Source organism: Felis catus, chromosome E1 (genome assembly GCF_018350175.1).
Source record: "Felis catus isolate Fca126 chromosome E1, F.catus_Fca126_mat1.0, whole genome shotgun sequence".
Taxonomy (NCBI): Eukaryota; Metazoa; Chordata; class Mammalia; order Carnivora; family Felidae; genus Felis; species Felis catus.
The window spans coordinates 57153365-57180158 of NC_058381.1; the positions used below are offsets into that span (position 1 = coordinate 57153365).

At 53.6% G+C, this 26794-nt stretch overlaps 1 protein-coding gene and 1 long non-coding RNA gene across 7 annotated transcripts in view; one reads left to right on the plus strand and one right to left on the minus strand.

Annotated features, from left to right (window-relative positions):
• The window catches only part of SEC14L1 (SEC14 like lipid binding 1), an 89339-nt gene that overhangs the window by 18692 nt on the left and 43853 nt on the right, over positions 1-26794 (plus strand). For 2 of the 4 annotated variants that reach the window (XM_045045102.1, XM_045045101.1), the window contains exons 3-4: positions 19010-19114; positions 20205-20297. In XM_045045102.1, coding sequence (XP_044901037.1) covers positions 20235-20297 — 63 coding nt within the window. In that variant the 5' untranslated portion in view covers positions 19010-19114; positions 20205-20234. Of the gene's footprint in view, positions 1-17718; positions 17878-19009; positions 19115-20204; positions 20298-26794 lie in introns of those variants that run through there. The other 2 variants (XM_023244091.2, XM_045045103.1) reach the window with 2 other exon arrangements.
• On the minus strand, positions 2390-11251 carry LOC109494471. 3 transcript variants are annotated; one of them, XR_006589845.1, is made up of 5 exons: positions 11104-11251; positions 9967-10108; positions 8915-9649; positions 8721-8839; positions 2390-4806 (listed from the first exon to the last, which is right to left on the minus strand). It is a non-coding gene; the product is annotated as an uncharacterized LOC109494471 (long non-coding RNA). The 3 variants fall into 3 exon arrangements; XR_002149382.3 differs by having other exon boundaries at positions 8915-9355; positions 9471-9649; positions 9967-11247; XR_002149381.3 differs by having other exon boundaries at positions 9967-11248.

Below are 26794 nucleotides of genomic sequence, written 5' to 3' on the forward strand. Positions count from 1 at the left end.
CACCTTCTGGATCACGGGCCAAATGCACCCGAAAATGTAGCTGCGGCCACACAGCAGGTGAAGGACCAGCTAAGAACAGATGCCAGCCTGGGGGAATCTCTGTCGGCGCGTCCTTCCCGGAAACACTGCCGGGCCGAGCGGACCACTGTCTTTGGGACAAACAGCAGTTCAAAAGTGAAGATCTCCGAGGCCTCCGTGCTTCCCGCGAGTGCGACACAGTTAAACACGAACTATCCCTTCTTTTTGTTTCCACATTAGGCCATAGTTGCTCCTGATGTGCTGTAAACACAACCTCTTATCCTAACTCATAGACCTAAAATACTCCCCAGGGTGGGAAGGAGAGGCCACTATCTGTGCTATCCCTGCTTAAGTGAGACCTTTGTATTTATTATTTTATTTTATTTTATTTTATTTTATTTTATTTTATTTTATTTTATTTTATTTTATTTTTTATTTATGATTGTTATTTTTAAAAACTTTTAATGTTTATTGATATTTGAGAGAGAGACAGAGACAGTGCATGAACAGGGGAGGGGCAGAGAGAGATGGAGACAGAATCCCACAAGGGTCAGAGAGAGAGAAGTGGAGCTCACCCAAAGCAAAGTGGGACTCAGACTCACCAACTATAAGATCGTGACCTGGGCCAAGGTCAGATGCTTAACCGACTGAGCCACCCAGGTGCCCTAAGTGAGACCTTTCGAACAATACCGTGTGGACCCCCTGGAGATCTGTGATAAATGCCATTAGCGTAGAGGTCCTAGGAGCCTCTCCTTTCCCTCCACCCCACCTCCTGATGCAGGAGTCAGGCACAAACGTCAAACCATTAAGTCCCCGTGGGCTCGCATTTTCTGGAGGCCCACCGCCATGAGCTGCTGGAACAAAGGTCCCCTCAGGTCCTACTTTCAGATCTGTTTTCTTGTTTTGCCTTGAATCATTCACTCCAGAAAACTTCCCCCTTCCAGCTCTTTCCTGGGTCTGACGTCCACCGGTTACAGATAGACCGCAGAATGCAAATGTGGGTTTTTCTCCCGGGGACTGTCAGGCAGAGAGTTTCTGTGGTTGTATCATCTGCTCAATGCTCCAGGCCCTTGGCCTTTGGCAGCTAAGTTTGGTCGTGGGAGAGGTTTTCCAAGTACCTGGGAGTACTTGGCAGAATAAAGCAGGAACACTTACATTTAAAAGCCTCTCTGTCAAGCCCCGTTTTGAAGTCCGTTCATTGTGCCGTAAAGAAAATTGAAAGGAAGAAATAAAAGAGCTTTGACTCGTATGTCTTTGTAAACCCTACAAAAATTCACAAGGCTGTGAAGATGCGAACGAGCCCATTTTGGGGTGTTCTCGCTCCTGGAGGGAGTTGGTGTGTCTGTGGAGTGGCTAAATCAGGCAGAATCTTTTATTTTGTTAATGTTTTCATTTGTTTTTTAGAATGGGAGAGCACGAACCGGGGGAGGGGCAGAGAGAGAGGGAGACACAGAATCCCAAGCAGGCTCCAGGCTCTGAGCTGTCAGCACAGAGCCCGACGCGGGGCTCGAACTCACGGACCGCGAGATCGTGACCTGAGCTGAAGTCGGACGCTCAGCCGACGGAGCCACCCAGGCGCCCCATTATGAGAGCATTAATGACAGTGTGAGCAAAACCCCCGACCCTGAGTCCAGAGGAAAGAGGAATTAATTCTGACCTTAGCATCTGGGTGTTACACGGACGAACGGAACCGTGAGGGGTGGAGTGGGATTTCTTAGAGCAGATACTGGGACAAAAGCCCTCCTAGGTGGGAGAGGCTCAAAGTTCCAGAAAGGGAGAGAGGCGTGTGCTTCCCGGAACCGCAAGCCCTTGAGCCCCAGCACGATGGACTTGGCTCTTGGGGCAAAGTTGAATTCAAGTCAACTATTCTGGGGACGCCTGGGAGGCTCAGCCTGTTGAGTGTCTGATTCTCGATTTCGGCTCAGGTCATGATCTCAGGGTTCGTGGGATCCAGCCCCACGTCGGGCTCCACACCATCAGCGTGGAGCCTGCTTGGGATTCTCTCTCTCCCTCTCTCTCTGCCCCTCCCCCTCCAAAATAAATGAACATAAAAAAAAAAAAGAAAGAAACCCAGTATTTTTAAAAAAAATTTTTTTTTTCAACGTTTTTTATTTATTTTTGGGACAGAGAGAGACAGAGCATGAACGGGGGAGGGGCAGAGAGAGAGGGAGACACAGAATCGGAAACAGGCTCCAGGCTCTGAGCCATCAGCCCAGAGCCTGACGCGGGGCTCAAACTCCCGGACCGCGAGATCGTGACCTGGCTGAAGTCGGACGCTTAACCGACTGCGCCACCCAGGCGCCCCAAAACCCAGTATTTTTATTGCTGTTTTTGTATTGTCTTTACAAGTCTGAGCACTAACACAAACACACAAGGTCAGGATTTTTGATTTGAAATTCAGAGAGGCACTTTTGCCAGCGACAGCGTGTTCGAACAACCGTGGAGGTCCACAGACTTTTCCGCAACCTCTGCCCATTCCTCCAAGAAGCTACCAGGCAAGATACTCGCCCACCGACTGTAGAATTGACCCTTCTTCGTGGACTGTGGATGAGAGTGGGGGCCAGGCCTCGGGCTGGGGGAGATATTGGACCGTGACTTACAGGCCAACACCCCATGTTTACAAAATTAAACGTTCAGCATCCTTTTGATGCCATAGGTGTTGCTCTCTGGGTCCGCTGAGCCCCCACGGTCTCCAGCCTCTCTCTCTCCTTCGCAGGAAACGCTAGCGAACTACCTGTGTGCAGAGGCACTTTCTGGGTGCACGCAGAGACGCAGAGACCCGACCAACATCTTCGCAAACGACTGGTATTTTTAAAAACTCTAATAAGCTATTCTTGCCGGCTGAGTGGATGTTTTGACAGCCTAATGGTGATCGATGTGTTCCACAGCTTCTAGACGGAGCTGATGAATTATAGAGTAACTTCACGGATCAAGCCCTAGAGGAGAATTTGCTCCACGGAGTTGGTCTGTCCCTAGCGATGGCTCAGGAAAACCCATCCCCCTGTTGGCCTTGGCCGTCTCCTGCAGGAAGAAACATTCTCAGGGCTGAGGGATTAGGTGTGCCTTCGTTACCGCGGAGCTGGAGGCAAAAGGTTAAGTTTGGGGGGGGGTGTCAGATCTTTGAGGCTCCCTGAAGACCCCTGCCCGGCCCTCCCTCGTATTCCCGTCTCTCTAGCTGCGGATCTATGTTGATGGCAGAATGGGCCGTGATGGGACCCGGCATGGTCAGAAGACCCTAAAAACAAGAGCTCCTGCGCCAGCCTGGCACCCATGTGCCCTTGAACCTGCGACCGGAAGGCCTGAGACTTGGGGGCCCAGCAGCAAGACTGGCCTTTCGTCTTGGGCGGCTGCCGGGTCAGCTGGCTGGCAGGAATAGCGTGATTTTCTGATCACACCCAGAAGGCCAACAGGTCCACCTGGCTTAGCTTGGTCACCCCAGTGGCTCACGAGCTGGGGGGGGGGTGTGGCTGCTCAGAGCCACGAAGGGTGGGCATCGCAGAGGGCTCTTTGGAAGGGCTTGGAAAAAGTGCTGCTTTCTTCAACCTAACGTCTCTTATCCAGGCAGGCTCTCAAGGGGGTCCGTCTCCACAGAGAGGCCTTGTCTCCCTCTTCTCGACCACTACAAACCGACGATCTTAAAATGTGTCGTCCAACCAGGTCACTTCTGAGAGCGACAGGAGGGCATTGTGAATAATTAGTCTGAGTCCACAGGCATACCCGGAGACTGCCTTGGGCCAACCGGGACACCTGTCACCCTAAATAGAAAGGACAAAGTAGGGAAGGAATGCGAATGAGGCCCCTTTGTCCCCTCCACCCGTGTCAGACTGTCCTTTGAGCCCTACACTTTCCAAGTGGCAACGGACACTTTTCTCTTCTGTAACGCAATCTCGGGCGCCACTGAGTCCAAAGGTAACAAAGGACAGAGTATTTCCAGCTGCCGGTCCAGGAATGGCATTTAACCCAGGGAGAGCCCTGGCCGTGGCCAGAGAAGGTCATCTTTCCTGAGTCAAGGTTACATTTCCGCAGCACGGGAGCCTCTGTCACGTAACTGTTCTCACACGCGTGCGGGTAGGACACAGACCCGCTGGCGTCTCTGGTAACATCAGCGTCACCTCTGTAAGCGCGTTCCTGTCTTTTTACGCAGGGAGCGCAGGCTTTGGCTGGCAAGGTGATCCCAGGGGGTCCGGAACAGGAAAGAAGGAACTAGCACCTTCCAGTAGCCTCGCCGCCCTCTTCGACGGGATGGAGGCAGCGGCTGGCTTGGCTGTCTTCCCGAGCAGGGTCCCAAGAGCTAGATTAACAGCCAGGAAAATGGGCCTCCGCGCGCAGCGATGGGGGAAGGAAAAGAAGTCTTCAGCAGATCACTTGGCCACCCACCCTCCTTAGGGGTTGTGGGTCATTTCCAGGCCCCCAGCCACGCAAGAAACACCCGACTCTCTCAGGAGTTGAGACACCGAGGCTCAAATCACCGTAGTCGCTGGAGGAAAGGCTCACAAACGGCCCGTACCCGGTGGGAGAGGAGACCGGGTTGTCGTGAAGGCATCCAGCTCTCTGGCAGGACAGGAAGCAGGGTTTCTTTTAGCCGCCTGCAGGACGGGGGGTGTATGTGATGAACATCACTTAGGCTGAGTGAGTGCAAACTAGCACGTCCGAGGGCACGTAATGAGTAGTATCTTCATCCCTGAGGAGAGGGCCAGTCTGGCCGAGAGATCGTCAACTGGGGGCAAAAGCGGACAAGCACAGGGAGGAAGAATGTTTCCTGGACTTTCGTAAGGTCCCCGGCGAGGTCTGAAAATTAAACCGACAACGACGTTAGCGGAGAAAAACACCCAACGGTTATGGAGTAGAAGTTGTTTGTGACACCGGGAGTTGTCACGAGGAAATGAACATGTGGGGAAACGGTTAAACCTGAGTATTTTTGTGCTGGGTTTGAGGCCGAGTGGAGGGTCGTGGAGGAATGTGACAGGTCAAAAATTAGAGGTAAGGGTGGTGAGCGGGGGCACGCTCGGAAGGGCCGTTTGTTGGGATTCTTCCTGGCGTCCCCCTGGCGTCGGAGATGCCCCCTTTGCCCTGGGTGGAGGGAGGGCACCTCTCACATCAGGATTTTTTTTTTTTTTTAATGTTTATTTATCTCTGAGAAAGAGAGAGAGAGAGAGAGACAGAGCACAAACAGGGGAGGCGTAGAGAGAGAGACACACACAGAATCCGAAGCAGGCTCCAGGCTCTGAGCTGTCAGCACAGAGCCCGTCGTGAGGCTCGAACCCACGAACCGTGAGATCATGACCTGAGCTGAAGTTGGACGCTTAACCAACTGAGCCACTCAGGTGCCCCAGGATCGATTTCTTCCTTCCTTCCTTCCTTCCTTCCTTCCTTCCTTCCTTCCTTCCTTCCGTCTTTCTTTTCTTTTCCTTCCTTCCTTCCTTCCTCCCTCCCTCTTTCTTCCTTCCCTTCTTTTCCCTTCCCCTTCATTTCTTTCTTTCTTTCTTTCTCTTTCTTTCTTTCTTTCTTTCTTTCTTTCTCCCTCCCTTCCTTCCTTCCTTCCTTCCTTTCCTCTCTCTCTTTTCTTTCTCTCTCTCCCTTTCTTCCTTCCTCCCTCCTTCCCTTCTTCCTTCCTCTCTTTCCCTTTCTTTCTTTCTTTTCTTTCTTTCTTTCTTTCTTTCTTTCTTTCTTTCTTTACTTCCTTCTTTCCTCCCTCCCTCCCTGCCTTCTTCCTTCCTTCCTTCCTCCCTTCCTCTCTCGCTCTCTTCCTTCCTTTTTCTTTCTTCTCTCTCTCTCTCTCTCTCTCTTTTCTTTCCTTTCTAAGCTTCACGCCCAGCATGGAGCCCAATGTGGGGCCTGAACTCACGACCTTGAGATCAACACCTGAGCTGAGATCAAGAGTCAGACGCTCAACCAGCTGAGCCCCCCAGGTGCCTCTCATGTCAGGATTTTATGACCTATGTCAGGGAAAAGTGGAGGAAGGTCCGCCTGAACTTCCTGCTTCTGTTGTCTTCTCAGATTCCTTTAGCTTGCAATATTTAACGTGCCAAGATGCCAAATTTGGGGGTACCATGTCCTGAACCCCACCCAAGCATGTTCTTAAAAGTACAAAATGTGCAGGACCCATCAACCATGTACCCTCAGAAATGGCCTGTTCGGTCTCCTGGCCTCGCCTCTCACGTCTGAGCTCAGCTGGGGTCACGCCGGAGCCCGTCACCGAGTCTCCTCCGATGGACGGGGAAGCAGGTGCGTGACTCCCAAGCATGTGTCCTTGATCTTCTCCCCACCACGGTCTGAGGCTGCCCCAGAGGTTTTGTACCTCTCTCTACACGTGGATTGTGCTCAGATTTCCAGATTGGAGGTGTCCCCTTTCCAACGCGGAAACGTAAGACCCGCTGGCGCTCAGATGTGCGATTTAGATTCAACTAATCGCCTGCTCCGCGGGAGACTTGACTCAGCACTCACGCCGCAGGCAGGGGTAGGGGACAGGGCACGGTGTTGGTGGCATCTACTGTGGCAGAGCCAGCCCGGTTCTGGAGACGGGAGCCAAGGTAGCAACATCCTGACTTGGCAGCTTCCCGATCCGGGTGCAGCCCCGTCGGTGAGCCGGTTCTCCGGTTGTTCCTGGAAGCCTGCCCGGTGGCGGCATCTCTAACCCCGTGAGCTCCCTGCCCCCCCACCCCCCTTCAGAAACCCCTTTGGCTTGAACCAGCCACAGCGGACTCCGTTGTCCGCGACCAAGAACCCCGCGGTGGACACAGATAGAGCGAGGACAGCAGAGAGCAGGGAAAAGGGGGTTCAGGATACGGCAGAAGAGTCTAGAAAAAGATACGGGAAACTGACAAGGATTTTGAACAGTGGCCCCGCCGCGTGCGTTCGCTCCAACCCTTACAACAGCTCTAGGCGTGGTTCTTCCCGTGTTACAGACGAGCAACTCGTCCCAGAACGGTGAAGGGTCCTGCCCAAGGCCACACCGCCTGCCACTGTGACCCGGGGATGGGAGCCCGGGATCTCTCCACCTTATCACTCCGCCCAGGCCAGCCCCGCTTACGGAAGGGAGTAGGAGCGCCCCTCCCGTTGCGTCTCCCTTCTCTGACCCCGATCTTGAAAGTGCAGTTTAGGGGCGCCTGGGTGGCTCGGTCGGTTAAGCGTCCGACTTCGGCTCAGGTCATGATCTCACGGTCCGTGAGTTCGAGCCCCGCATCAGGCTCTGTGCTGACAGCTCAGAGCTTGGAGCCTGTTTCAGATTCTGTGTCTCCCTCTCTTTCTGCTCCTCCCCTGTTCATGCTCTGTCTCTCTCTCTGTGTCTCAAAAATAAATAAACATTAAAAAAAAAATTTAAAAAAAAAGTGCAGTTTACCCGCGGGCTCAACAGACCATGTGGGTCTTCATGAGTCAGGGACAGGCAGCTTAGGCCTCGGAAAACACCGCAGAGGGTCCGCCACCGAGAGGGAGGGGTCACGGCAGCTCGGCGCTTTCTGCATTCGGCCACCGCTCCGTTGGCATTTTTTCTCCAGGCAGCGAGCGTCGCCCTTAGGCAACGACGCGTCGAAATGGGCACCACCAAAGGGCGACGGGAAGTCACCAAAACCTACGTGGTGGTTATGACGGCCCGGTGGCGTTGCAGGTGATTTTTCTTTTCTTCTGTATGTGCGTCCGCCTTTAAACACGTTTCTAAGTTGAGCCTGCGCTCGGGTGGCTTTTCGCTACGAGGAACGGAACACGCGGCGTGAAACTGGGCCCCCGGTGAGGACGCCGATGGGTTCACGGGACTGGATGTCTGGCAGAAGGAGGGCCCCACGCGTGGCAAGGACACATCACCAGAGACTCCCTCTGCTTCTTCCACCTCCTCCCCGAGGCCCCAGCATCCTCCCCACCAAACGTGGCTCCTCTTATGCACATGGCCCAACGGTAGCAGCCTCAGGGACCCGAGCGGGCACAACAGGGCCAGGCACAGACATAGGGGACTTCTGTTTCCGTGTCTCCCTTTTCAGAGTGCGGGAACCCTTCCGGCACCCCCTGGCAGACTTCCCTGCAGGTCTCATTGGCCACAACTGGGTGACACGCTCACTCCCAAATCTGTCCGTGGGAGGGGCGCCCGGGGGGCTCAGTCGGTTGAGCCTCCGACTTCGGCTCAGGTCACGCTCCCGCGGTTCACAAGTTCGAGCCCCGCGTCGGGCTCTGTGCCGATGGCTCGGAGCCTGGAGCCTGCTTCAGATTCTGCGTCTCCCCCTCTCTCTGCCCCTCCCCCACTCTCACTTTGTCTCTCAAAAAAAAATAAATAAATGTAAAAATAAAATTAAAAAAAAATCTGTCTGTGGGAGAAGGGATGCCTTAGACTCACCTGGTCCACCTGCCGGAGGTGGCCCTGGGGCCCGGTAACGTGGACGGGGGCAAATGCCTGAACAAAGTCGGGGCGTTGAGGAGTGAAGACGTGGGATGGGTGCCTTGTAGACAGTCTACTATGGCAGATGGTATTTTTTAACTTAAACAATGGCAGGGGCACCTGGGTGGCTCGGTCGGTCGAGCGTCCGCCTCTTGACATCGGCTGGGGTCAGGGCCCCGCGTCGGGCTCTGCTCTGGGCGTGGAGCCTGCTTAAGACCCTCTCTCCCTTTTTCTCTCTCTCCCTCCCCCGCTCACACATGCGCGCACGCGCTCTCTAAAATGAAACATAATAAAATAAATAAATAATTGCGCTAGTTTTTTAAAAGCTTAAAATTACCGTCGTGTGGTCGGCCCGGCCATGGAGGGCTTTGGCGGAAGTGTGTTGCTGGGTCCGCTCGCGTGCCGCTCTTGATCTCGGGGTTGTGAGTTCGAGCCCCACGCCGGGGGCAGAGATTACTACCAAAAAAAAAAAAAAAAAGTAAAGAAAGGGAAAGAAAATTCTTCCTATTATTCTCGCCGAGTGCAGGGTACCTTTAACTCCGCTGAGCCTGCTGAAACTTGAACTTCCTCCCTGGCTGGCAAAGCTGTGGAGCGTTTCTTCCCTCCGTTACGTCATGTGCTCGGCACTCAGGAGCGCCGCGATTCTAGATCCCCGAACCACAGACGCTTGGAAGAATAAATGGAACATTAAAAAGTCGTGCAGGTTATTGCCACTTGTTAGTTAAAGGATTTGTAAGTCGGGGCAGTTCAGACTGCTACTCAGGGCCCATATGGAAATGGCTTAAGGCCAGAGAGACGTTCTTGGCTCAGCCGCGCTCGGCAGAATGTCTGAGGACGCACGGGCACCTCCGTCCATCGGGCGCTCACGCACCGCCAGGTGGACGCCGCCTGGCATTTCACATGCCTTCTGTGCTGATGGGTGATGGGCTTTCCACCACGACACCTGGGCACACAAATCTGGAAGCTGGTGAGCTGGAAGAAAGAACAAAATGCAAAACAGGGAGAAGCTGATGCAACGTGAAAACCCCCCTCCGTGAGCGTTGGAGTCGGTGTTGGGCTCAGAGTCTCTGCCCTGGAAGTCGCTTACCCTGTGTGTGCCTTGGTGCCCCCATCTGTAAAATGGGCCTCTCCCGAGGATCAGTGAGGATGGGTGTGAAATGCCTAGCACCGGCCCAATGCGGTTGGTAGGTGGCCGAGGGAGCTGTTTTGGTCTCAGCTGGAGCTCTTAATTCAACTAAATTAAAGAGGGCGCCGTCTTCGGATGGCCTATGGGAAGAGAGGCATGGTCAGCCGGCTCCCGAGTTCTGAATTCTCTGCAGGGTTTAAATTTTTTTTTTTTTTTTTAGCATTTATTTATTTTTGAGACAGAGAGAGACAGAGCATGAACGGGGGAGGGGCAGAGAGAGAGGGAGACACAGAATCCGAAACAGGCTCCAGGCTCTGAGCCGTCAGCCCAGAGCCCGACGCGGGGCTCGAACTCACGGACCGCGAGATCGTGACCTGAGCCGAAGTCGGCCGCTCGACCGACTGAGCCACCCAGGCGCCCCTCTCTGCGGGGTTTAAACAACCAGGCCTCCCCGTACCTTGGTTTCCTGGAGTGTGGGATGAACTCAGGTCGTCAGCACGGGAGAAAGACTCTCTGCGCCGCTAAGAAGCCGGTCCCCAGAGAAGTCCTTCGCGTCCCTGCCTGTGATGCCAGCTCTTCTCCAGGTGCGCGTCCTGAACCTTTCAACAAGGCCAGCCCGGACACAGAGGTCAGCCTTGGTCACCAAGGACAGAGATGTCTTTGTCCTCTGGCTTTGGGTGCTTCCTCAGCCTGCTGGTGGTAAAAAGTCTCCTTTCCCTGGTGTGTGAAGTTCAAAGGTGTACCTCTTGTCCCCGGGGGGGGGTGGAGGAAGGTCGCCTTAGCACTTCAGAGCGGAATGAGCTCTCCGAACATGGAGGGTGACCGGTGACTGGGGCTGCCGTGCCCAGCTCAGCAAGGTGACCGCCTCTGCCTGCATTTCCCCGACACCTTCAAGTCCTATCTAGCTTATAATTATCGAAAGCGCTTTACCAAGAAAGCGGGCAGGTCTGTGTCTCCAGCCGTTCAGGCAAAGACTGGTCTTTTGATCAGCACTCTGTGTTTGTTATTTTTGGGTTTGGGGGGAGATTTCAGATGGAGAAGGGCTTATCTAAATAAACAGAGGATGGTTCTAGCGACCAACCAGAGGCGTAGGCAGGGTCATAATAATCCCTGGTTACAGAACGTTCCCGAGGCAGAGCTATAAGATGTCTGGCTGGGGGAAGCCTTTGCATACAGCCTCACCGCTTACAAAGGGTTTTCGCAAACGTTTTCTTATCTAAGCTTGAAAACCCTGTGAGAAACGTTTTCTGACACCAAATCCCATCAACATCCAATTAAACAAAAAAATTTCTTTTCCCCCCCTTTGGAAGAGCACGGCCTCCGAAGCTGCTCTGGGCTACAGCCATGGTTCCATCAGGCGCTGCCATGGTAGGAAGGGCTGAGAGGTGGGATTTTCAGCGAGGTGTGAAATGAACAGATGCGTGGTTCTCCGCGGGAGGCCACAGAACATTCTGGAGGCAGAGCTGTCGGACGGCTGGCTGTGGGCGGCGCCCCACATAAGGAATTGAGCGGAAATACTCCCCCCCCCCCCACCATGTTCAAAAGCCTTTGGGGAGACAGGAGATTTTGGGGTCTGAGGCAGGCCCTCTTTTACCTGTGTCACAGAGAAAGCGGGGGACCTCTGGGCCACAGACTGAAAGGGCTGCCGTCCACAGTTAGCCTTGGGATAGATGCTTCATTGATCAGATTTAGAGGGCTCAAGCTTCTTCTTCTTTTTTTTTTTATGTCTATTTATTTTTGAGAGAGAGAGAGAGAGACAGAGTGTGAGCAGGGGAGGGGAAGAGAGAGAGGGAGACACAGAATCCGAAGCAGGCTCCAGGCTTCAGGCTCCGAGCTGTCGGCACAGAGCCCGACGCGGGGCTCGAACCCATGAACCGCGCGATCACGACCTGAACTGAAGTCTGACGCTCAACTGACTGAGCCACCCGGGCGCCCCGAGGGATCGGCTTCTCATTCCTCGCTCAGGGTCCCCTTGTTGTGTGACCTTTGGTCGGTCCCTTGTTAGCACTCCGTGGGTCCTGCCAGGCCAACCCCACCCCCAGCTTGTGTCACCAGCAGAGCAGCCTGGGGACCCACTGCTGGCTTGCTAACCTAAGTCCCCCCCTCTAGCCTACAAGAAAAGTGCCACACAGCTGCATGGGGCGGAGAAGCCAGGACTATATTTTGCGAAACAAACAAACAAACCAAAAAGAAGTATGATTGGGTTGGCTATTTTTATTTCTCTGAGCCGGAAGCTGAAAGGCCTCAGGCCATCCTTTGTTGTCCCAAATCTCACTGGAGGAGTGCTGTGCTTCTCAGGGCACAGGCAACAATTTGCCTCCTAAGCCAGGCTGCTTCCCCAGGCTCTAGATGTCCTAGCCTGGTGACACAGAGGACAGACCGGGGTGGGGAGACCACCGCCCTCAAGGATGCTTCAGCTCAGTCCATGGGATGGAGAGATGTGTTTAATGCACTCAGAATAAAGGCTAGGGGGTGGGGGGTGGGGGGTGGGGGGGGTGTGCCCGGGTGGCTCATTCGGTTGGTCGGCCGACCTTGGCTCAGGTCATGATCTCACGGTTCACGGGTTCGAGCCCTGCATCGGGCTCTGTTGCTACAACCCAGAGCCTGGAACCTGCTTGGGATTCTGTGTCTCCCTCTCTCTCTGCCCCTGCCCTGCTGCCTCTCTGTCTCTGGCTCTCTGGCTCTCTGTCTCTCTGTCTCTCAAAAATACATTAAACGTTCAAAACATTTAAAAAAGAAAAGAATAAAGGCCGAATGTAAGGCTCATGACTTCAACCCAACCAATATGTAATAGGGCTCTGGAAAAACGCCAGGTGCCGTGATAGGTGGGAGAAAGTGAGCGCGTATGGTCCTAGGACCCAAGCAACTTCCAATTTGATGGGACACAGACCTGGTTCTTCTGTTCAAGTTTATTTTAAGAGAGGGAGAGAGAGAGAGAGAGAGCACGTGAGCGGGGAGGGGAGGGGCGGAGAGAGAAGGAGAGAGAGAATCCCAAGCAGGCTCCACGCTGTCAGCACAGAGCCCGACGCCAAGGGGCTCGAAGCCGCGAACCGGTACGATCGTGACCTGAGTCGAGGTCAAGAGTCGGATGCTTAACCGACCGAGCCACCCAGGCGCCCCGACCCGATTCTTTTATAATCTCGCTGAAGACGGCTTGCCTTCAACGAAGTGCCAAGCACAGAAGCGTCTAGAGAGAGAGCCGGTGACAAGGAAGGCTTCGGGGAGGGCTGTGGAACTCAGCAGCCGCATCTTCGCCGTTTCCACGTCTGTCCTGTGCCGTAGGCTGAGCACCTGGAGGGAAAATCTGCTTCTATATAGTGTATCTTGCCACACTCCCGCGCTCGATATGGTGTCTGAATAAATTAAGGAGCCGGATAAGTGTTCGCCTAGTTAACAAAGGCACGGATCAGGGAACAGACAGCGGGGGGATGGAAAGAAAATCATTCTGGACAGAAGAAAGCCGGGGACCAGATTTATGGAAGACCTCGGATGGCAGGCTTTGATGCTTACATTGATTTCTGTCGTCAGTGCAGGTGTCGAGTGAAGGGGTGAGTTTGCGTTGGTGGTTTCGAGAGAGAATATTCTGCCGGCAGCCTTAAGGGTGCCCTGGAAGAGGGAAGACTTCGGCGGCCAAGCCAATTAAGAAAGCGGGAGCTCTGCCCTCTCCGGATTGAAGGGAAATGTTTCAGAGATGGGTAAGGTCGGATGGTAACTTTTGCAAATCTGGCTTCCTGGCCTCAAGTTTTCCCAGGTTGGAAACGGGGCAATGGTATTCGCTCAAGGCCACTGGCTGACCGCCAGAGCGCAATTAGGAAGTTGTGCCTGTGGGGGAATCTACCTCCCCCAACCCCCAGACTTCTCCAGGCTGGAAACTTCGCCAGATGGCCCGCGTCAGGAGAATCTGTCATGTTTTGCAAGGCTGTCTTTTGCCACCAAAGGAGAAAGTAATCTCTTCCAGACGTGGAAGAGGGCTGACATGTCCCTGTGACTGACCAATGTGTAAAGGACCAACGCGGGGGTGGGGGGGGAGGGCCACCGGCCTATAAGTGCCATTGGGCCTGTCACACAGCCTGGATACTTAATTGACCCTGACTCTCAGTCACATTCAAAGGGATCATTCAGACCTTATTTCCCGTTTCTTTGGCTGCTGTGGGGAAGAGGTTGGGCTCCAGAGGCTGGAATTTGAGCTGAGACTGTCACCTGGCTCCCAGCGTCTCCCCCGAATGACCCTCCCCTTAAAACATATCCCCAAACCTCTCGGTGTCACCACCTTCCCATGCTTCCCTCGGAATGACTCCTGAAAGGGCACCAAGAGCGATGGAGAAGATGTGGCTGCAGGGACAGTGACAGTGTCCCCAGCTCAGGTTACTTCTATTGGGGAAGACGCTAACAGCCACAGGGTCTGTGCCCAGGCCCAGGTGTGAGCGGCCCAGGGATCCACATCCATCCACGTCCTGACACATCAGCCACACGGAGGTGGCCACACGGAACAGGAGCTTTAGATTCGGGCTCCTAGTGGACACTCAGCTGAGACCCGAAGGAACCAGAGGGTCTCTTTATGGATGCCAGAACTTGGGACTCTTCGGTTTCCGTCCCAGGGTCCCCATCAAGGCTTCCGTCTACCCAACGAGAGGTGACAGCAGGTGAGCAACTTATTAGGAAGAAGGCTCATGGAGCTGGGTGATCACTCCAGGTGTCTCAGAATTCTCTCGTAGTACAACTTGCGAGTCTGAGGAAGAGAGCCAGGGGTGCTGCGGCAGATGAGCGGGGCCACGTCACGTCACCTCCACCGGTGCTCCGCCGTCCCACCGGCCGTCCTGCCCTTTGCCTTGTCACGCACGAACTACTGTGCGCGCACACGCGTCACATCCACAAAGCGCCGTCGAGGAGGGGTTAGATCCTCACCTTCACTCTCCTCCTCCTTGCTGGCTGGGGGTGCAGGAAACATTGAGATAAGACAAGGCAGCAAGACAGAAGGACCCCATGGCCCCGCCGATGAGAGGCGAGACCGCCCGCGTCCACACAGCCTGACTATCGGGACTCCGGTGTCAACACGACTCGCTGTGTGTCTGGAAGATTCCTGGCCGGGGAAGATAAGACCATAAACCAATGAACGGCTTCACCGTTTGCTTCGGGAAACTCATGAAAAAATAATGCCTTCTAACGAAAGATGGCTCATCTTGGCAAACAGCTTGCTTATCGGACGGCCGTGTACTCGTCGAGGGCTCAAATCTTCAAGACTCGCTCCTTGCTGTACCCGTCAGGTCTAAACAACTACGTCACCGAACGGACCTAGTCCTTCTTGGTCCCGGTTTTGAGACAGCTGCCTCGAACGCTTAAGCCCAGACTCACATCCCCTGAAATGTGCCCCCGACCTCCCCCCGCTGACCCACCAAGAGTGTCTCCAGGCTGACTCTGGTTAAGGTGGAGCTCTCCCCTGCTGGACTTGACTTAATCACCGTAGCCTTGGGTCATCAGGGTGGTCCTTTGGGGGAATCGGCAATTGATAGCGATGATGAGACACCATACCAGCCTTGGACGCCATTCACGTGTGAGGGACATAAACTTCTGTTCCGTCATGACACTTTTGCTTGGGGGTCCTGGTCGCCGGCAGCCAGACCTGACCCCCGCACTTCTCCGTTTCCCCTTCCACACGGTACTCATCTTTTTAATATGTTTTTTTAATGTTTACTTATTTTTGAGAGAGACAGAAACAGAATGTGAGTGGCTTAGGGGCAGAGAGAGAGAGGGAGACACAGAATTGGAAGCAGGCTCCAGGCTCCGAGCTGTCAGCCCAGAGCCCAAAGCGGGGCTCGAACTCACGAGCTGTGAGATCATGACCTGAGCTGAAGTCGGACGCTCAACGGACTGAGCCACCCAGGCGTCCCTTATGGCTTATTTTATAAATTGTATATATATATATTTTTTTAAATGTTTATTTATTTTTGAGACAGAGACAGAGCGTGAACAGGGGAGGGGCAGAGACAGAGGGAGACACAGGATCCGAAACAGGCTCCAGGCTCTGAGCTGTCAGCACAGAGCCCGATGTGGGGCTCGAACCCATGAACTGTGAGATCATGACCTGAGCCGAAGTCAGCATTGGTCATTTCCAAGTGTACAAATGACATTGGTCATTTCCAAGTGTACAAAAGCAGACAGAATCATACAATGAACAATTATCAACCTAGGACCAATCTTATTTCGTCTTAGCCGTTACTCCTCCCTCTCCCCACCTAGATTATTTTGAAAGTAATTTCCAACACCGCATCATTTCACTGCAAAATATTTCCGGGTACATCCTTATAAGATAGGGCTTCTTTGAAAAATGTTAGCTATAATACCATTATCTCACCTAAAAAAATTAATTTTTTTAGTATCGTAACATGTTCAAAGTGTTTAAACTCCCCGGTTTCATAACAATGTATTTCACTGGTGAGAATCAAGACAGAAATAAGGTTCATGGTCAATGTCTTAGTTCTGTTTTTTTTTTCCTCTGAAAAGTTTTTTTTTTTTAAAGGGTTGAGAGAGAGCGTGTGGGCATGCGTGTGAGTGAGGGAGGGGCAGAGAAAGAGAGAGAGAAAGAAAGAGAGAGAGAGAGAGAGACTGAATTTCAATTCTGTGCTGGCAGCAGGAGTCTGACTTGGGGCTCGATCCCACGAACCGTGAGATCATGACCTGAGCCGAAATCAAGCGTTGGTCCCTTAACTGACCGACAGAGCCACCCAGGTGCCCCTTTTGGAAAAGTTCTAACTGAAGTATACTATATATACACAAAAGCCTACAAACCATAAATGTATGGCTCAATGATCTCCCAATCTCTTTTAGGTCCTCCCCCCCCCCTTTTTCCTTTAGAATTGATTCGATAAATAATATGTTTGTCATGCAGTGTTTCCCACAGTTGAAACGTGGGCGATTCTTTTCCCCTGAAATCATTTGGCACGTTTCTCTGTTCTCTATTTCCAGTAAATTGGTGGTTACACCTAGAGCTTATCAGATCAGGTCAATTTTTGACAAGACCATTTCATGGGTGCCGCTGTTTACTCCTACCGGGAGGTTCATCATTCCCGGGATGTTTCTTTCCGAAAGCATCTTTTGAAGGTGGATGCAATTTTTACAAACTGGCCGAAGCCCGTCGGAGCTGAGTCTAGTGAGCAGTGTGGCTGCTCAAGTTGGAAAATGAGGGTCAGAGAAAAATAGGGTGTGATCAAGTTATAAATGGTGCTCTTGGGTGCCTGCTAAACTGACCCTGAAGGAAATTCCAAAGCAGTTCCGGAAATGTTCTGTGCAGGGGCAGCATCTGAAGTGCAGCCACCCAGGGTGACTAATGCAAAGGGCGCAGCAGTGACACGGCCGGAGAAATTGTGTGTTGGCGGTAAGGCCAGCCTTGTGGTGTGTGGGGGGAGGGAGGTGTGTGGGGGGACGTGCGCCGTGCCCCCCTCCAGCCCTCGCTCCCCGTAAGGCGCCGGGTCTCAAGGTGCATCACCCTCGCGCTCTGACGCTACAGCTGGAAGTGCGGCCGTCCCGCTGGAATGCAGCCCTCCTGGTCCCCAGGGGCTGACCTGGCCCCGCGTTCCTTCCATCGCGCGGCCTGGACGTGTTGACAAGACGATGCTCGGTTCCACCCAGCCCCTCCCAAGCCCTGGCACTCGCCTCCGCTGCATTACTCGGCGAGAATGCGGTCAGGGCGCTGCAGGGGGAGGCCTGCCGCCCCCGAGCAGTCCATAAAAAATGAGGAGGCACCGGACCTCCGGCGCCGGCCAGGCCTCGCAGCAGCGGCCTGGCCCCGGCCCCGAGCTGACTCTGACCTGGCAGGAACCGGCTGGCTCCAACTCCGCGCAACTCCAGGCCCAGCTTGCCCGCCCTCCGGTGTCTCGCCCCGCCTCCCGCCACCCCCACCGCGGCCCGCGAGCCCCGCCCCTCAGCCTAGCCACGCCCTGCGACGAAAACAGGGCGGGGCCAGCGGCCTCTTGCGAGACCAGCCTTGCGTCAGGGCCGGCGCCAGCTCCGAGCTCCTCCCACGCCCGCCGGCCGCCGAGATGGCGCTTGCGCAGCGCGGCTCGGCCCGGGTCGTCCCCCTCCTCCCCTTCCCCTAGCAACGGTCGTAGCGCCCGCCTCCGTCCTTCGGCCGCGCTCGCGCACGCGCGCCCCTTCCGGCCGCCCGGCCCCGCCCTCCCCGTCACCCGTAACAACCACTGGAGCCTCGCCGCGCCCCTCCCTTGCCCGCCCCCCTTCCCCCCCTCCGGTCCACTCCCCGGAACCGGCGGCGGAGCTGCGATCGCAGGCAGTGGAACGGCGACGGCACCCCGGAGCCGCCGGCATGAGCTCCCCCCGCCGCCCCGCGTTCCGGGCCCGGCCTTTCTGACAAGAGGTAGGCGCGCGTCGCCGCGGCGGGCTCCGAGCGCGCCCCCGGCCCGGCCCGGCCCGGCCCCTCCTGGCGTCGCGGGGCCCTTCGCGGCCCCCCGGCTTCCTCCGCCCCGGCGGGAGCGCCCCCCCACCCCGCTCCCGCACTCCCCCCTCCCCCCTCCGCTTTCCCACTCCTGGACCCCTCCCTGCGGGAGACAGAATTTGGGGTCTGATCCCGTCCCCGGCTCCCCTCCCCCGGGCCGGTCGGGGCTGGGGGCCCGCGGGGGCCGCCGCGCTGGAGCCCCCGTACCGGCCCGAGGGCCCGGCTGCCCTCAGCCTGCGGGCGGTGGACTCCCTGGGTCTGGCCATTGGCTGATTTTTAAGCACCAATTGTCATGCAATAGAGGCTGCCCGGGTCCGGGGTGCCACTTGGCCGTCGTAACTCCGGATTCCCACGGAGGAGGTTTCTCTGGACCCGAGCATCCGAAGCTGGGAACTGGCAGGAGTTCAGAAGTTCGTGAATTAGCAGGTTCCCCAGCGTGGTCACTTTGGGTTCTGCCGGGCAGTGGAATCGTGAATGGATGTTAGAGTATCTCAGCCGAGCACTGCTTTTTGAGTCTCCCAGCCCCCCCGCATCCCTTTGTATACCCCGTAATCGCCCTCCCCTTCTCTGGGAGATCCTCGGAAATCCGTTTTCCCAGTTTTCAAATTGTGCTCCAGCATCGCCAGGGTTGCAAAACGGAATAGATCGTGGTCCCAGCGCATCAGGACCTGCCAGTCCCAGAGTGAGGATTAATGCGGGGCTTCCAGGGGAGGTGGAGAGTTCCGGAGTTGGGGCTCTGCGTGTCATGATTTTAGAGCTGGAAGTCTTTCAAGGTTATCGCACTCCAAACCTCGTTGTACAGAGGTGAAACTGAGTCCACGGGAAGTCAAGGGACGTGCTTGAGGTCACCGAGAGTAATTGTGTGGCAGTTTTCAGACTGTCAGCGCTGTTTTCCAACGTAACCTGTTCCTTCAGAGAGATAAGCTACACAAACATGCCGGAGAGAGTTCCAGACCTGTTTAAATGTAATAACGTAGATAGGAATCTTCTGAAATAAAATATATTTCCGTAATCCTTTTCTTTTCTTTTTTCTTTTTTTTTTTTTTTTTTACAGCTAGACTTTGGACTTCTTGAGTATTTTCCATTTTGTACTTTGGAATAGCCCCTCACCGTATCCAGCATGAAGTAACCTTCTTAATGATTATCCTCAGCAGGACAGGTAGGTTCTTTGGATTTCTTTTTCTTCCTCATTTTTATTTTTTTATTTTATTATTTTTTCTTTTAATTTTTTTTCTTCAACGTTTATTTATTTTTGGGACAGAGGGAGACAGAGCATGAACGGGGGAGGGGCAGAGAGAGAGGGAGACACAGAATCGGAAACAGGCTCCAGGCTCTGAGCCATCAGCCCAGAGCCCGACGTGGGGCTCGAACTCACGGACCGTGAGATCGTGACCTGGCTGAAGCTGGACGCTTAACCGACTGCGCCACCCAGGCGCCCCACTCTTCCTCATTTTTAAATAGGGAAGTAGGGTCTCGCGGAGGACTCCCCCCCCCCCCAAAAAGAGTGTGTTTTTTCACGACAGTGCACGGCGGCTGGCACCACCGGGGCAGGAATACGTACCTCGGGGAAGGTGCCAGGGGGTACCTCGGGGAAGTAGGCTCCAGCACTTGAACTGATTGCCGACAGATACCACAGCTATTTGAGGCTTGGAAGTTTCAGGGGAGCCTCTAGCCAGAGTGCTTGGTGTTGCTGCCCCGTGAACACAAGTCTCTGAAATTGTGGTCACCGCAGTTAGAAAACAGGGATGGACCGTTAGACTTCGAAGCTCGCTTTTGAGGAGTTTTCTATCATTTGAGATACGGTAGTATTTTCTTCCACTTTTGTGCCTGTGTGTCTCCAGACTTCGTATCCCGAAGTACCATCATTTTGGCTTGGCTTGTTGTAAAAGTTGTGGAAGAGAAAATGATTCGGGAACTAATCCTCGGATCGTAACATCTCCGTGCCGGAAAGGACTGGGATCTTGTATCCCCGTACATCCCCTGGAGAGGCCCCGGGAGGCCGACCAGAGGGGATTCCCTCATTACACTTGAACTTCCATCACCGACTCTTAAAACTGTCTCATTACCTTCTCCTTCCTCGTGTAATCAAAGTAGCATCTTTTGATTTTTGCGTGTAGAGAATGATGCGACCTATTGAGGTCCCTTTCTACACTCGGGCTGTGGTTTGCTGAGTAAACACGGATTTAAATTTTCCCCGTATCACGGGTTTTTTTTTTTTTTTTTAATCGCAATGCATTTGTGTCTTGCAGGTGTGAGAGGTTTGGTGTCGTGTTACAATCATGGTGCAGAAATACCAGTCACCAGTGAGGGTGTACAAACACCCCTTTGAGTTAATTATGGCTGTAAGTACTTTATATTTTGATTTACTCTTTGGCCTGTTTTAAGTATTCAGATATGACCGTAGCTGGATGTATTCAGATTTGATCTGTAGCCGGATGTTTATCATTTGTCTCCATTCTCCCATTTTTACTTGTTCTGTTTTTATGCTGACGAGCCACGGCTAGAGTTTGTGAAGTGTCTTCAAACCGTCAGTCTCTGAAAATCAAAACCTGCCTGTTTGTTTTTTGAAAACTGCACCTCAGGTTGCTACACGGATTTGAGTTGAGGCGCCTGGGTGGCTCAGTTGATTAAGTGTCCATTTCTTGATTTCAGCTCAGGTCGTGATCTCAGGGTCGTGGGATCGAGTCCCGCGCCGGGACCTGCACTGAGCTTGGAGCCTGCCTAAGATTTCTCTCTCTCTCCCTCCCCCTTTGCCCCTCAGAAGCAGGAATCTGATGAAATACTTTTTCCTCTGGATTTTGTTCTTTTTGTTTGTTAAAGTAGAAGAGGGGTGTGGAGAGGGGTTTTTTTTTTCCCCCGAGTCCCACTCCCCACCTCCCTCCCACCTCAAAGTTGGCCGCCGCTCTCACTTTGAACACCATTGATGAGTGTTGGCTGTTTCGTTTCTGTATTTAACTAGAAACTCAGGTGTTTTTGCATCTGGTTGTTTCTGCTCAGCCTTGGTTGTGAGATTTATCCAGGTCAATGTAGTTTTGAAAAATAGCCCCCAAAACTGAAGTCCTCTCAAGGAAACAATTTAGATTTAGGGAGTTTGTTTTTGTAAATTGAGGTATAATTTACATACAGTGAAATGGTCACATACTCAGTGTCCGTTTTGATCGGTTTTGAAGGAAGAGTGACCAACACGTCACTTGTAGAGCCTTTCCCATTACCTCAGAAAGTTGCCTTGTGCCTCTCCTCAGTCAGTGTGAGGTTTTGGGGGTTTTGCTTTTGGCGTGGGGGTGGTGTTTCTAGTTCTGTGTTTCCTTTTTTTTTTTCTTTTTCAAGATTTTATTTTAAGTCCTTTTTACCCCCAACGTGGGGCTCAAACTCACAACCCCAAGATCAAGAGTGTTGTGCTCTACTGATGGAGCCAGCCAGGCGCCCCTGTATTTCCCTTAAATACTGGGACTGTTGAGTATGTTTTGTGAATGGTTTATCAAGAAAGGCTTGTTTCCTGTTTGCATGTTATACGTGCTGTTTTGGCTTTTGGTTGTGTGCAGCACAGACCCACTCCAGAGAGCTTGAGAAGGGGCATTGTTCGCGGGAGCACATGTGGGGTGATGTGAATTGCACAGAAATGCAGGAATGCAAGCTGGATGGGCTGAGCTCCAAGGACCTGGCATTGGAGGGTGGTTCCTGGCAGCTCTGGGGAACGTCTGTCCGCAGCAGTTGTCCCTGGAACTTTACCCCGTGGGACTCTGCCTTGCTCCGTACGCGGGAGCCCCCCTCTCCTACCAGCTGGCTGCTTTGCTCGCTCCTGGTCTTCCCTCCCTTGTGGCTTCAGCTCACGTGCTCTTTGAGCTATTCAAAATCCTGCAGGCCCCAGTTTGTGGCATTTCTTGTCATATTCTTTCAGTTTCTAAGTGACCGATTCTGGTCTTGTTTCCTAGTTCAGATTCTGGAGAGACTTGATCCGGTCATCTCTCCCCTGGAGCTAGGATGTAGGTTATTGGCCAGCCTGTGGATTATCTGCCCAGGGTTGGCAGCCTGACCCTTTTCAGTTGGTAGAGGCTGGTGGAACTGGGGGAGAGGGGTGAGGGAGCAACAGAGCCCAGGGGCACCGTGTGGGGCAGAGGACTGCCCCGAGGACTGGGCCAGGCCTGGTGGGGCAGGGGGACAGGAGCCATTCTGTTTTCTGAAACATGAAGTACTATCTTAAAAGCTCCGTGCAACCCTGATTCTGTGTGGCAAAGGTATTTTGGTCTCTTCTGCAGACACTAGCTTAATAAAGAGGAGTTTTGACTGTGTAGTGATCAACTTCCCTATTTTCCTTACTTTGTTATTTTCAAAATGGTAAAGTTTGTCCTGCCCATTTTTATGCATGGATTTACAGGAGACTGAAATTCAAATTCTGAACCACCTCCCAGTCTTTTAAAATTAATGCATTTTTAAGTTGCTTTTATTTTGAAGCAAGAAATCATTTCCTTTTGAGTTGTGAGAAAATATATATTTTCTAAGTTTATTTATTTTGAGAGAAAGAGAGAGAGAGTGTGCTTGCACGCGCACGAGCAGGGAAGGGGCAGAGAGGGAGAGAGAGAATCCCAACCGGTCTCCTCCTCCCTGTCAGCACAGAGCCCGATGCAGGGCTCGATCCCACTGGGAGATCATGACCTGAGCTGAAGTCGGATGCTCAACCGACTGAGCCACCCAAGGTGCCCCGAAGATATTTTTTAATGTGAAAACGAAATGTGTTTTCCTTCGGGAATTAGAAGCTAGACCGTTTTAAGTCTTTAGTGATTTTTTGGTGTAGTGTCTTTTGCCACTTTTTCAAGCTGAAGTTGTACATCATAAAATCCTCATTTACCTTGCCCTATCACCGTTTTTTTTCCTTGAGCTTAAGCAGGAGTATAACAGACTTCCTGTAGAAATAGTCTTTGCGGCTCATTCAGAGTGAGGAGAGAGATGGCCAGTTAAAGCGAGAACGGAACTATGGCTTCAAGGGAAACGTTTTTGAGAGCGAGCCTCAGAAAGTGTGTGGCGCTAGTCACAGCACGTGGCGGTGACAGCGGCGTTGGGCAGGTGGTCGGCCTGTGGGATCTGGGGGTGGATCCAAGCCCTGCTTTACGGGGGTCCCGTGGGGAGGAGACTGTCGGGGAAGATGCCACTCCGTGAACGTGAACGGATGCCCTTGTCTGTTACTGTAACTTAGTATGGCCTGAAAATGGCTTAGGGGAACAGCGACTAGTGTAAGTTGCTCGTAAGTTGCTGGGGGTGGGGTGGGGGGGTGGGGGGGTGTATCAAGTATGTTAATTGCATTTGATCGATTCAGTGTAGCGTTTGTTTTGGGATCAGTGTACCCGTAGCCTTAGGAGATCATGTGAGCGTTCTCACTAACCCATTTGAATTAAATGGCACACCAGCAAAACAGAGGTGGAGTTTCTGCAGAAACCAGCAAAACGGTTGTGGCGTTTTAAGGGCCCGCTCTCATGCCATCTTTGCCCAGAAACGGAACGGGAGAGCCTCAGTGAGTTGAGAAATCACCCGAGACCACCTGAGGCACCTCGGAGGGTGAGGACCCTGAGACACACCTCGTGGCAGAGGTCTGCTGCCCGCGTTCGGTTCTCTTTATCCTGCCGGGCCTCCGGCGCCCCGCGTGTGCCCGCTGTGTTTTCCGAAGGTTCTTGTTCGCGAGGGCACCTTGGGCTTGTCCAGTCTCAGCCGAGCACGTTTCCCGGGGCTCCCCTGCCTGGGTCGTGGGGAGGGGGACTGAAGGGGCTCTGGATGGGCAGGAAGGTTCTGGCATGCTGGCTCGAGAGGGCTGCGCCTGGAAATTTCTGAGCCAAAACATAATTTTAAAACTTAGACGTGTTCAGTGACAGCTTTCCCCCCGCTGACCGTTAAGGGCCCCTTCCTACGTGACCCAGAGGTAGGGCGAAGTTGCTGGAGAGCAAATGGAGGGACACGCGGGAGGCCAGGGCCCCGAGGGGGAGGAAAGCCCGCCGCCCAGACGGCTCTCTGCCAGCATTCGCCGGCGAGGCGCCCCCTTGCCAATGATCCCTTTTCACCTGAGGACAGCCGTCGTTTTGACCAGTTGGAGCGCGTGATGGGAGAGGCTCTGCCACGTGCCCTGCCACCCCGCGGACCGCCACCTTGTCCGGCCATCAGCGCCAGCCACGTGGTGCCCTCCCCTCCTGCCCTGCTCTGGCCAGCTTCCCTCCTTTCAGAAGCCCCGTCCTTCTTCCAGAGCGCCCCCCTGTCTGCGTCCCAGCACACCTGTCCTCTGGTCGTGCCTTCGGGTCACGCGCTTCCTGTCCCCTTCTCTCCCTGCACCACCTGAGTTATTTGTTCTGTCCTTACGTCTTTTACGCGGACAGGTCGCCCTGCGTTCGGCTGCCATACGCTGTGTCTGCCCGGCAGTCGCCTGTTTGACCTCTTACCTGTCCCACCGCTCTAAACTCCTTTGCTCTCTCGCAAGGCCCTTCCTGTCCTCCCCTCTCTGTTTCACCTTACTTCACGAACATGGACGTTTCAGTCTGCTCTGTGCTGTCCTGGCTTGCCACACAGTGTTTTTCCGGCCCTCACACCCCTTTGACCCTTCCTTCCTTCCCTTCGCTGCTTGCTTCTCCCGTCCGTCCTCTGAATCTCCGTCCCGCTGACCCAGCTGACTTTCCCAGGCCTCCGAGCACCGCTGCTAGGGTCTGTCTCCCCTTCCTCGATCCCTTATCAGGGTCATCCGTGGTAGCTACTCCCCCTTGTAATTAGCGTTTCTTTCATTCTCAGGGTTCCATGCAGCTATTTCGAATGTTCCTCGGGGGGCAGTGACCTCATGTATTATTTTCCTTGTTCCCTCGAGTGTCAGCGCTAAATGCATAGTAGTCTCTCAGATTGCACTTGATCAGCCGACACGTGTGCACTTGAGCTTTGAGTACGAGGCCTCGGGAGGTGGGTTTGACGGAAACTCAGCTCTGAAATGTCGCCCTGTGGTCCGTTTTCGGACACGAGATCTACGTGTTCCCCACGGAACACTTTGATCCTTCAGTGAGCTAATACCTCCCTTAGGAGCAGAGCCCTTTTGGTGGGGAATGTGGCGAATTCTTTTTTTGTTTTTACATCTTCCTAAATCCTACAAAGTCCTGTTGACAAACCCCTTATTAGGAGTTTGGACGATGTATTTCTGTAGGTTGAATAAACAGAGAAGCTATTTGCCGGGGTGCCGCTGTTGATTAAATGGCCCACGACCACAAGACTGACTTTTTGTTCTTCTCTCTCGCGTGTCATTTTTGTTTGTTTCATCCCATTTTTTTGGTTTTTGTTTGTTTTTGTTTCTAGTCCCTTTTTCCTTAGGTGCCTCCTGGCTTCCTGCTAAGACCAGATGACGAGGGCAGGAGGGAGAGATTGGCTGTGGGCTCGGTCCCCACCGGCCCTGCCGCAAACCCGCTCGGGGACGGGTCAGTTTCCTAGTGTCAGGCTGTGGTGAGGAGGTGCTGGAATTAGCCCGCAGAGAGGAGGGTGGGGGAGGGCAGGGCCTAGCGAGACCCACACATCCTCCCCTCTTCCTTGCTCGAAGCCAGCCCTGTGCCTGTCTCCACGTACGAAGTGAAGTGCATCAGTAAGTTAATGACGTCTCTGAACGTGTGTGTTTTCTTTTCTTTTTTGTCTTTTATGTCTTTTGCATTAAGCGGGCATTTGTATTTTTATTTAGGCTTTATTGCATCCATTCGGATTTCCTTTGTCAAAACAGCTAGGGAGACCTGCGGGGGCCCCAGGCGCCTTGCATGTGTGACCGCAGTGTGAGGAGAGCCCCGAGCCTGGTCTTCTGGGGGGGCGAGCGCGAGGTGTGCAGAAATCTGGCAGGTGGAGCGCTTCCTGAGGAGGTGGCCTGGCGCACAAGCCAACCCCGCGGGCAGCCGCTTCCAGGTTGTTCTTTGGGTTGGCTGGGATAGAGGGGCATGGGTCCTGCTGGAGCGCATTCCTGTTTTGTCCTTTCTCGCTCCGTGTGGCAGCCGGCCGCCTCCCGAAGCCCCGTCCGCTCTCCCGAAGACATTTTGAGCCACCTGTCCCGTTTCCTCTGGCTTTTTCCTCTGACCCGAGTGCCGTGCACGTTGGGTTTTGAGCAGGATTTTAGTCTGAGGTGTTGTCGTGCCATCTGTCGTCCTTCTTCTCGAAGCACGGCTTCTTCCTCTCACCCTAGATTTCAGCCCTGGGCCTTTTCGCGTCCCCGACTCCGGTTTCCCAGTTTCTCGAGGTGACACTGAGATGCCTCCTTTTCGTTAACGGAAGTGTTGTGAGGTCTGCCAGCGGCCTGGTGGGCGGGAGCGGTTGTTCTGCTCAGAGGTGAACAAGCCGTGCTCGTGTGTCTCGGGGGCTGCCTTTCAACAGTTTTACTCCTTCTGGGAGTGGAGGGAAAGGACCCAGTCCCTCTGATGGTATATTAGGATCCTGGTCAGTTTTCCAGTGCGGGGAGATGGTAGACTTCTTATTTATAAGGTTCTCGAGTGCCAGGGTGTGAATCCTACCGCATTTAATACAAATCGGGGTGTAATTAGTCAGACTTACTTGGTTTTGGAAACAGACAGTTATAGTACCTTCTCAGTACGCGCTACTCTGTATAGAACTAGGCATCTTCCCTTCTCTTACACCCACTCTCCAACACATCATGCATCCTGAATTATTTTTAATGTGCTAGGGTGGAGACAGTTGTGGTTCTGAAGGAAAAATAAAGCAGGATCTGACTCAGCTCTTTGCCTCTTTGGTTTACCTGTTTTTGCAAAAACACGCAAAAAAACCAAGACAAAACCCCCCCGAACACTGATAACGGACATTTTTCAGGCCTCTCCAAGTTGAGAGAATGAAGGGT